Source organism: Prionailurus viverrinus, chromosome X, assembly GCF_022837055.1.
Source record: "Prionailurus viverrinus isolate Anna chromosome X, UM_Priviv_1.0, whole genome shotgun sequence".
In the NCBI taxonomy this organism is placed as follows: domain Eukaryota; kingdom Metazoa; phylum Chordata; class Mammalia; order Carnivora; family Felidae; genus Prionailurus; species Prionailurus viverrinus.
In genome coordinates, this window is record NC_062579.1 from 114,606,152 (window position 1) to 114,617,981 (window position 11,830).

An 11,830-nucleotide genomic window follows, 5' to 3' on the forward strand; every position below is an offset into this window, starting at 1 on the left:
TTTTGAAAAGCTTTATGCAGTAATTAGCCAACTGCTGAAAGGTTTGAAGTTCCTAGGATTATATACATGTGAATTCAGAGAAAGGAAATAAAGTCTGTAAATTTTAAAAGTATGGCTAGTCTGTAAGAACTTTGATAAAATATGATCAGATAAGAATGTGAGCAAACTGGAACCCTGCTCTAACATGACTCACTATAGATTTGAAACTCACATAAAGCCAGTTCTTCTTGGACCCTGTTCAAGGTAATTTAGTTACTGAAATAATAAGAGAATCTCATTATATGCAGATTATATGTCTGAAATGTTCCCATAAGAGAAGTCTGGAGTAGTAGGTACTATTAAAAAGAACATTTTGTTGCCAAGTAACTAATAACCTCAATGCAAAATGCAGTGGCCTTTTCTCAGTCCCCATCCAACTTGACCTTTTGGTCACATAGAACACTGTTGATTGCTCCCTTCTTGAAACTTTCGTTCCTTGGATTTCATTGTTCCCTTTACCATTCTGATTCTTCTCGGTTTGTTTTTCTTTGTTGTCTCAACTGTGGTTGTTTCCCAAAGTCTTATTCTCATCTACCAGAGAATATTACAGGTATGTAGCAGAAAGAACATGTAAAAAGATCTATGTTCTAGTTCTGCCTTTTTTACCAGTTTTATACTGAGGTTAACTTCTTTCGGTATTGGTTTTCTCATAAAATTAGGGTAGAGAATTGAGTTAGATAATTTCTAAGGTTCTTTCTTTTTGGCGTTTAAAAAAAATTTATGGGTGGGGGGGCAGAGAGAGAGAGAGAGAGAGAGAGAGAGAGAGAATCTTAAGCAGGATCCATGCTCAGCACAGAGCCCTATGCAGGGCTTGATCCCACGACCCTGGGATCATGACCTGAGCCAAAATCAGAAGTCAGACACTCAACTGACAGAGCCACCCAGGCGCCCCTAAGGTCCTTTCTGATCATAATATTCTGGGCTTCTCTGAGTGAATGAGTCTTTTAAATCTGAATCCTGAAATCCTTACCTCTACCTATTCCATATTTCCAAATGCCCTCATGAATTAGATGTTCTGTTAGCACCTTAAATGCAACATGTACAAAAGCAAATTTATCTTTTTTTTTTCTCTCAAACCATCTCCCCTTGATAGCTGTCCATTTCTTTCAGTGATTTTTTTAGTCTCCCAGGCTAGAAACCTTTCAGTCATCTGTGACTATTTCCTTTTCGTTATTTTTAATATGTAATCTATTCTCTTAGTCTACCTGTAATTTTTTGGTTTCCTTTGGAATGAGTCTGAGATTTGCCTCTTCTCAAATTTATTTATTGTTACATTTATTGTTACCTTAGTCCGGGTCTTATGGTGTCAATTTCTGTCCTGGGTAAGTGGTTTTAGGAGAGGAGCAAAAACAAACAAACAACAACAACAACCCCCCCCCCCCCAAGGTGTATTATTCTTCTAGGGTTGCCATAACAGAATTTCAGAGACCAGGCAACTTGAACAATAGACATTTATTTTCTCACTGTGAGAAATCATGTGTCCATGATCACAGTGCCAGCTGATTTGGTTTCTGGTAAGGGCTCTCTTCCTGGTTTGCAGTTGGCCATCTTCTCACTGTGTACTCACATTGCCTTTCCTTGATGCATGTGAGAAGGGGAGAGAGAAAGAGTAAACTCTCTTGTTTTTAATTTAAAAAACTGAAAAATCAGTTTTTATAATGACATTAATTGTACTGATTGGGGCCCCACCCTTATGACCTCATTTAAACTTAATTACTTCCTTAGAGCCCCCTATCTGCAAATTTAAACACACTGGAAGTTCGGCCTTAAATATGTGAGTTTTAGGGACACAGGCATTCAGTCCTATGAACACAAGGCTAGTTGGCATCCAAGGGCATAGAAAGGATTGAGAACTGCAGAGGACATTGGAATGAGGTGTTCAATCCAAAGAATTTATACAAGAGAGACTGTAAGTAACTAGGATGGGACTGCAAGTAGGGTTTGGAAGATGGCTAGGAGCTGAGTCCTGGAGAAGGTTCCTGGTACTTTGATAGGAATATATGACTTTGCCCTTAAGAAGGAGGGGATTTGTAAGGGTACTTGCCAAGCCAATTTGAACATATGCCTGGACTCCTAATCTACTCTCCTTCTAATCTATTATGTAATATCCTGCCAGATTCATCTTCAAGAGATAGTATATTATTTCATTTCATTATATTATTCAGGAACTTCTAATCCATTCAAGAATATCTGGATTCCAGACTTGTGTTAGGTGGTGTGAAGGACAAAATGGTGATTCAGATCATACTCTGCTCTCAAGGAGCACATAGTCTCATAAGGACTATATACAAATCCCCAAAGTAAAAAGTCACACTCCATAAAAAAATTAAAGGTAAAAACAATTAGCATGTTGGCCTTTTCTGGTTTATGTAAATTTTTCAAATACATTGTCTTATATGACCTTCAAAACAGAGGTGCAGGGAAGTTTGGTCTCTTGCTTAAGATTACATGATAGAGCAAGGATTACAATCTATCTTCTGAGTTACTTGCTTTTTCTAGTATAGAAAACAGGAAGAAAAGAAATGCAGATAAAAACACAATGGCATTTTGTTGCTTCAAGCCCACTCAAAGGGCTGTGGCTTTCAAAGTTTTCTATTTTAGACTCATTCTATAATTCCAATACCATTTCTTATAACACTACATGTATCTTTTGCTCCATCCAGGTAGCTATATTTGTTTTTCTTGGTATACCCCAGGCTTTATTCTTGCCTCTGTTCTTTTGCCCACGTTGCTCCCAAATCTTAGGATTGTTCTTCTTCATCCTCTTCATTCATTTGAATTCTTTCTTTACCTTCATATTGCAGTTGCCGCAACTCGTCCATGAAGTGTTCTGCAAAGGCTCCTGACCCCAACTTTTCTCTTTTCTCCCAGCCTCCTTCTGGACTTGTGTTCTTAACCACATAGTCTAACACATAATTATCCTTTGTTTCCTGTTATTAGTTTTCTTTCTCTGGCTAAATTGTAACTTCTGTGAGGACAAGGGGCTAAGCTTCATACTTCTTTGAATCTAGAGCTGTGGTTCCCCAAATGGGGTCCCTGTACTAGTCTCACCATCAACCCCTGGGAGCATGTCAGACATACATGTTCTCAGGCCCTACCCCAGACCTACTGAATCAGAACTCTGGGGTTAAAGCCCCAAGATTTGGGTTTTAACAAGCCCATGTATACTCAGGTCTGAGAACCATAGGTCTCTAAGACTGTTTGGTAGGCAACTCAGTAAATAATGATTGGAGTAATCTAGGCAGTTGTCTTGGTGGATTTTCTATCTTTTTGATGTTGCAAATGATAAATTTTTTGTCTATAAAATTTATGTTATGTTCTTTAACTGTCTTAAAGAATTTGTATTTATATCAGTGAATTAGAGTTTGTTAAGAAACATGGAAAAGCCAACCTATTACCAGTATTTATCATATTCTAGTCTGTAGATGGGTTCTATGGAAGTAACCTTGGGAATATTTAATAATATAGATTCCTAGGCTGTACTCAAGAGAACCTGATATAATAAGTGGGGGATTTGGACCTGAAATGTGTATTTTCTAAAGCACCCCAAATGAATCTGATACATAGTCCATTTAGAACTACACTAGACTCTCCACTTCGATCCTTTTTACATTCATTCTTTCTGCAAACATTTACTGAGCTCCTACTTTGGTCTGGGAACTTGCTAGGTGTTGTGTTCTTCTCTATCTGATCATCTCCCTGGGCAGCCTCGCTGTCCATGTTATGAGCCATCTAAGCCCATAGCTTCAGAGTTCTCTGATGTACTCAATTCTGAGTAATCTTTCCTGTATTCTGTATTGGCCAGCCACTTTCATGCCCATATCCTGAATCTTGTCATTCATCAAAAATTGAACCTCTGAGGAGGGCCTGGGTGGCAGTCGGTTAAGCTTCTGACTCTTGATTTTGGCTCAGGTCATGATCTCACGAGTTCGTGGGTTTGAGCACCACATTGGGCTCCTTGCACTGACAGTGTGGAGCCTGCTTGTAATTCTCTCTCTCTTCCTCTCTCTCTGCCCCTCCTGACATGCTCTCTCTCACAAAATTGGTAAATTCCACAAAAAAATTAAAAAATTGAACCTCAGTGTCTGAAATTTTAAACTTCAAATCTCAAACTATTCTTTGACCATAGGTGCTTTGTCTTCTAGGTTTTTCCCTTCTTTTACTCTTGCTACACCTGTTCTCATTGAGACATCCAGGTTCTTTAATTCTCTGTTTTCCCCTGGTTTTCTGTCTTTTTAGCATCGTCTGATTTCTTTATCCAGCCTGGATTCTATTGTCTGATGCATGAATCCATTGTTTCCAGTTCCTTGGTTTCATTAAAATTGAATCCACACCATTTTTCTGTTTCTAGATCTAGGTTCCTGGGAATTCTTAGAGAAAAAAATCTCACAACTATATAGATATGCATCACAAGAAATTCCCATTGTTTCCACTTAGTGTTTCCAGCCACACCACTCTGCTTGATGTTTACAAAGAACATGCTTCTTTACCACTCTGATATTTTCACACAATGTACCACCCACTGATTGAAATGCTCTTGTATTTCCCATCTCCACTCTTCTTTATCTGGCTCACCCCACTCTGAATGCAGGCCTAAGCTTAAAGTTCATCTCCTCTAGGAAGCTTACCCCAAACCTCCGCCCCAGACTGGGTCGATCTGTTTCTTGTCTGTTTCCTGTTTGTTTCCTACCAATCTCTGCTTACCTCTATTTAGATTATCTCGATGTGATAGAATTATCAGTTTATATATCTCTCTTCCATTCTAAATTTTAAGCTCCTTGAGGGCAGGACCCATATATTATTCATTTTTATGTCTCTAGTATTTAGAATGGTGTTTGTTTCAGGAATGAGCAAGTGTGTTAATGAGTGAATGCATATGAGATAAGTCGATCTGTACACTTCAAGTGTGAGTATGCTGGCCACAGTATGACATTTTATATAAAAAGAAGAAAATCACCTCTAGGACTCTGGACAAATCATTTCAACCCTACTTTCCCCCTTGGGCATTCTCATTAGATATTGAGTAGAATATCTAACTTTGGATCTCAGTAATAAATGTTAGAAGGCTGAACCTAAAACCTAGTTCTCTGCAACCTAGACTAGTACAGTACATTTTGAAATAATAAGGTCATGTTGCATTTTTCTTTGTCAGTTAAGGTGAAATTTAGGCCATTAAATTTAAAATAAAATCTTTGTATAAAGAAAACATAGTCATTTTATTTATGTGAAATAAAATATATTGAAGTCACAACATTAGAAAAAAGTGTAAGTCCCCAATTTCTTATCTAAAATTCTGAAATCCAAAAGGTCTGCAAACCTAAAGCTTTTTTCGTCTTTTGGCAGCAAAACCTGAGCTGACCTGACCTGAGACATTTTTAGTCCTTGCTTGATGCTTAAAATGAATGTTCATATATTTTGTTGTAGAAATATTACTCTGTTTGATCATGAGATGTTGCCCGGGACTTCATGGGAGTATCATGTAATATTCAGTATGTCATGTCATATTGCCTTTCTAAAACCCCAAATATTCTGCATTCTGAAACACATCTGGCCCCAAGAGACTGAGAACTACAGAGTTGTTTCAGCTATTATTATTTTTTTGATACTGAAGTTAATAGCTCTACCAAGAGGCCATAGGTAAATCATAAATACATTTTTGGCCTTCACCCACTATTTCATTTATGCCTGGATATTTTTTTATGATTGAGAAAAAAGTATTTATTTGCTCCATATCTATTCTTACCTAGTAGAGCTCAGTGACAACCTAGTAATGCAATTTGAGGGGAGAAAAGTGAATACTACCTTCAAAGTCATCATTTCAGGGGCAGGCTTAGCAATCTCTGGGCCCCACATGCTAAGAACCTGGTTGCTCTGTATAGCTAAGTAGCACCACCTGGAGCCAGGTGTCCTCTTCTGTACACTACCTAGCTTTGAGCTGAGGATAGGACTATGTATCTGTCATTCCCTGTTGGTAATATCATATGCAAATGTTTCTTTCTCTTTTGGGTTTCCATCCATACTTTTGCTTTGAGCATTTTCTAGTTTTTCTCCTTGGCTTGTGCTTAGGTCTTTAGAAAGTGAAAGCTCTTGGGGCACCTGGCTGGCTCAGTCAATACAGCATGCACCTCTTGATATTGTGGTTGTAAGTTCGAGTCCCACATTGGGTGTAGAGATTACTTAAAAATAAAATCTTTTAAAAAAAGAAAGTGGAAGCTCTTATAAATATCAACTAACATTTCCAGAACCCTCATTGGGTACCAGGCTCTCTGGGATATATAAAGTTACAAGGTAAAGCTCTAGCCTGCAGTTATTTCCAAGCTCTGAGAGGGGAAAGGGACAGGTTTGCATAGTGAATGAGAGATTGCTTTTTAGATTTAGGAAGGTCTGGATTTGAATCCTGGCACCACCAAAGAGTATTCTGATGACCTCATGCAAGTTACTTCCCTTCTCAGTGCCTCAGTTTCCCCACCTGAAAAATGGAAATGCCTCATCAGGTCATCATGAAGATTAAATAAGATCCTGCACATGAAGTGCTTATACACAGGTCTTGGCACATGGAGAAGTCTATCACACTTGTTATTAGTCATTATCTGCTAATGCTGCAGTGGTCTAATGGAAAGAGTGCATTTTAGAGTCAAACAGACCTTAGTTCAAATGCTAGCATCTCCATTTACTATCTGTGTGTGACCTTGGGTGAGTTATCTTACTTCTCCAAGCCTCAGCTTAATTATTTGGAAAGCAGGAAACACAATATCCATCTTATAGGGTTGTTGTGAGGATTAAGTGAGATCAAGTATGTAAAACACCTGGCCAAGTTCTTAGCCTGTGATATATCGGCTCTCTGGCACCCCCAACCCTGACTGTACAAATTCAAGGAAGTACAAGATTGAATTCCAAATGATCGCAATAGTGAGTAAAAGTGCAAACTTGTAAAGTTGTAGAAGATAATATAATATGAGCTATTACTATTTAGTTTTGATATTCGTAGGAGGGAAGAATCCCTATAAGCTAGGAATAAAAGGGAAGGCTACCTAGGCAAATAACATAGAAGCTAGGTCTTGAAGGGTGAGTAACATTGATGTCAGCAGAGGGAAGGTAGGACAGCATTCCTGTTGTGGAGGATCAAATGATCAAAATGACGCTATACAGAGTGATAGTAATGGTGACAATGATAAATATGAGTGAGCCAGGTACAATGTTTTCTATCAGATTTGCCGAATATGGTGAGTTAAGCGGTCAGGTGGGAATGTGTAAAAAGAGTTATGTGGGTAACTAGCCTTTTCCCTGTACCCCATCATTGTTTTCTTTTAGAACCCACCATTGTTATTGTTCTATCACTGTTGAGGAACAAGGTTTCACTTTGAACTTTTAATTTTACAGCAAATGGGCCAATCCTTTAGGAAGGAAAGTCAACAAAATTGGAAAGGGTGTGAAGAAACAAAAAAAGAAACTAAAGAAGGATGCTGAGATGTTAGGGACAGCAGCAGAAGATGAGTAAAGTTTAGGTGGTGGAAAGCAGTGAGAGAACAAAGGTAACTGGCGGTAGGTATAAAATTGAAGTGTTTAATATTTGATTATTGTTACCACCATCTTGGTTCAATGATGTATATATTTTTTTACCCGACAAATGTTTAGACCACAGAATTATCAGGTTCTGAAACCATATTATCACTAGGGATATTTGGATGCAGGAAGGTGGGCAAGAAGTGTGCCAAGTTGTTTTGGGTACAACATTATTTGGTTCAGCCCTTTAGAAGAAACAAATGGAATCTTCTTGCTTTGACTCTGAGGATCCATGAAAGATACCTTTGCTAAATAACAATGGTTATAGTTCCCCATATGTATTGACCATGGTACATATCTGGGGGAAGGAGGTTCAGGAATCTGACAGATCTGCAATTGAATCCTGGATTCTAGCTGTTAGTTTCAGCTCTCTGTTTCTCAAACTTAAATAATTCAGTATCATAAGTGATTGAGAGAGTGGATCCCAGAATCATACGCCAGGGACTACCTGGCCCTCAGGCTTACAGATTCCCCCAGGCTTGGCCTGTGTTTCCACCTCCCAAAGTAATTATGAAGATCCAACTAAAAATAAAATGGTTGGTAAGAAAAGAGGTATACTTTGGGGAATAGAATATTGGAATGGGGGTCAGGAGACTCAAGCCACTAACTAGTGGCATTTTCACGGGCAAGTAAGTTAACCTATCAGCAACTTGATACCATCAGCTGAAATTTTTTGTGTAGCTTAAACAATATAATGTATGTGAAGATGCTTTGAAAATTATAATACAATACTCAAATTTAAATTGTTAATTTCTAGCCTCAGTTGCAGAGGAGAGGAGTGGAATAATAGACTGTTGATCTTAGTGTCAGGAGACTCTCGTTTTACTCTCAATTCTGTCATTTTGTACCATGGGAGCTTGGGCAACTCCCTTAGCTTTCCTGGGCTTCAGTTCACCAAGCTGCAAAATGAGAAGTTTGGACTAGATGAATAGGAAATGTGACTTATCTAAAAAGAATTGAAATCCTTACAACAAGGCAGTTTATATTTATATATATGTGTGTATATACATATATATATATAAAATGATTTATGTAAGGTAATACATAAGTATATATAATAATAATCATACGTGTATATGATTATACATACCTATATATTACTGCTTTGTATAAGTTTAATGCAGCACATGCATGTGCATATGTATGCACACACAGACACACATATATGACATAAATAGACCAAACAATCTCTGTGTGCCATTTACTGGGGCATGGAAGTTCACTTTGTTATTCAGAAATTTTCATTGTATTTGCCACAGTGTATTTTGTCTTTACACCTCACAGATAGTACACTGGCAAACTGAAAATACATAAGTTAAACATAACGTTGAATACAGTTTGAGAACTCTGTTGCAGTCATTTCCTGTTCTAACAAAGTGTGATGTATGTATACTAGTCCTTTCGAGTTGTTTAACTCTACTTTACTTTTTTCCTGTAGCATTCTTTTCCCACTGAGAAGAATACAAACCATTCCAAGCAGAAGAGACTGTCCCAGTCATCTCAACCTGATGGAGCATTTTAGAAAGACAAAAATTTGTTCTTATTTTTGTCATGTTTACTTACAAATATGAAATAAAGTTGATAGTTCTGTTTTTGTGCATCAAACCAGGATCTGAATTCTTCTTATTAAAACTAGTTTCTACAGAATTAAAAAAAAATGTATGAAAAGCACTGGTGGCATTTCAGGTCCTATGTAGTGATTTTTGCAACTTGGGTTATGTTATCAAGATATACTTCTGTTGGTGTTAAGGCAGAGATTTCATGTTGTTATTCACCTTCTATTCAGTGAGGTGGGGCAATGAGAGGAAGGGCAGGTTTGGCAGGGGAAGATGAATCATTTGGGGATAGGCTGTTTGAAGTGCTTATGGACCATCAAGGTACAGATGACTAGTAGGCAGTTGTATATAGTTTATATATATCTAGTAGCCAGTTATATATAAATCTATGGGTCTGGAGCTCAGGGAAAAGGTCTGGCTGGATATAAAAGGTTAGGAACCATCAATATAGAGATGATAATTGAAATCATGATTTCAACCAGGAAGAATAAAAAAAGAAGGGACTGGAATAAACTGTAGAGGACCACAAGCATTTAAAAGATTATCAGAGAGACCTGAGAAGTATGAAGAAAAGCAGGAGAGTGCTGTTGGGGAGGAAAAGTTTTTCTATACTTTTCAAAATTCTTTTGGCTGGTCTAAGAATTAAATTGACACGAGACAAATTAACAGGAGAAATAAAATTTAATTATATACATACAGAGGCTCCATAAAGAATTTGAGGCCTATAGATAGTCAGACAATTGAGGCTTATATGCCATTCAGAGCTACAGAGAAATGTGGTAGGAGTCTGGGACTTCAAAGGGAAGAAGATAATTGACAGGTAGATGAAAAAGAATAAATGTTGGGTCAATAAATGTTTTCTGGGCCATACAAAAACAATGGGATATGGAGAGAAATTTTAACAAACAGATTTTGTTAGGATCCTCCCTGGCTGCCACACCTAGTTCATATTATACTATAGTTATCTATGGTAATAGCTCCCTTTCTGGAGCAGGTCCTCTATCTAAATTCTTTTAGGCAGTTAGCAGGAAGGCAAAAAAAAAAAAAACAACAAAAAACAATGAGCCTTCTGTTTCTTAAAAATAATCAGCCTAAAATAATCTGCATGCCAAAGAGACACATTTTAGGGTGCCAAATTTTGCTCCCCTACAGAGCAGTGTAATGAATTCCAAGAGGCTGGCATGTTTCAAGGAAGAGGGAATGATCAACGGTATCAAAATTCTGATTCATTTCCACTGGATTTGGCAACATGGAAATCATTGGTGACTTTGGCAATAGCAATTTCAGTGATGAGGTAGGTAGGAGCAGAAACTAGGTAAGTTTGAGTTGCATAGTGACTGGGAAGTGAGAAAGTGAAAGTGTGGACAGCTTGTTGAAGAAATTTGGCTGTGAAGGGAGTCAGAGGAACAATGGTATAGTAATTGATTGGTAGTTTAGGATAGGGAGAAAATCTTCAAGATAGGGGAGTAGAAGAACATGGAATGTAAAGACTGGGGGTGTGGGGAAGTTTCAACCTGTCCTTCTGACCCCCAATTTATCCTGTTCTGTTTTTTCCATTGCGTTTATCACCTGTGAACACACCATATAATTTAGTTATTTATTATCCTTCTCATTTATTATGCTTCCCCTGCCAGAATATAAGCTCTCCTAGGGCAGGGAGTTTTATGTGTTCAGTTCAGGGATACATCCCAAGTGCCTAGGACAGTGTCTGGCACGTATTAGGTGCTCAAGAAATAAAATACCTATTGTATGATTGGATTGGAAACAAAATATTTTTGTGGTATTCTTCACTTTTGCTATGATTATGGGTGCTTCCAAGGCAAACGGAAGTCTTAGGAAAAAAGCCAAGCTAAACTACAACAAATGATGACTAGAGTTTAGTAAACAAGTGGTTGCTTTTAAAGCCATTCCCCAAGAATCCGGTACTGCTGCTCTAAAATTTAAGAGCTGCATTTAGGGAAAACTAAATGAAAAAGACCAACCAAAGAAGTTCTCTGGGTAGAAATAGGAAGTAATAAAACAACTCATAAGGAAACAAATAATTTAGAATGTAAGATTGAAATTTTAGTAAAAGCAGGGGCAATCTGTGAATACAAACATAGTCTGATGCAGTACTTTGAAAGCTACAGATAGGAATGTCTGCAACTATTCTCTGACAGATTAGAAACTGGGTTGCAGGGGACACTGACAGAGATTACCATTAAGCGGTAATGTGAGGGGAAAGAATGTGAGTTTAGAGTGGCGGTCAAACAACTAGATATGCAGAATAAATGCTGGCCCTGAGATGAGAAGTTGAAGCGATTGTGGGTTGTTGTTATTAAAGATTAAAAGCCAAAAGGATCCTCACAAGAGTAGGAAGGATATAAGGTTGTTCAGAATGCTATCTCCAACACCAGTGCCTGATACACTACTAAATCATGTCTGACATGGGTGACCAGGTCCTATAAGAGGTAGATTGGTAGGTCATAAGCGTGTGACTAATATGCAGACTTTAATAGTCACAGAGTCATTTCCCTGAAGCCATTACCGTATCTGTTCCAAATGAAAAGACACTAGCTACAGAAGAAGTATTTCTGATACAGAACCTAAACTTAAACTGATTAGGGTGACTGCTTTAAAATCAGAGGTGATACACTTTCTCCCCAACTCCACAGAGACATTGAGACTTTAAA

The 11,830-nt window shown here is 37.8% G+C and overlaps 1 protein-coding gene across 3 annotated transcripts in view; it reads left to right on the forward strand.

Annotated features, from left to right (window-relative positions):
• FMR1NB (FMR1 neighbor) overlaps positions 1–9,192 on the forward strand; it is a 35,060-nt gene extending 25,868 nt beyond the window's left edge. For 2 of the 3 annotated variants that reach the window (XM_047844464.1, XM_047844466.1), the window contains 2 exons: positions 7,420–7,581; positions 9,041–9,192. In XM_047844464.1, the coding sequence (XP_047700420.1) occupies positions 7,420–7,537 (118 nt within the window). In that variant the 3' untranslated portion in view covers positions 7,538–7,581; positions 9,041–9,192. The remainder of the gene's footprint in view (positions 1–7,419; positions 7,582–9,040) is intronic. The other variant, XM_047844465.1, reaches the window with a different exon arrangement.
• Positions 9,193–11,830: the final 2,638 nt, after the last annotated feature.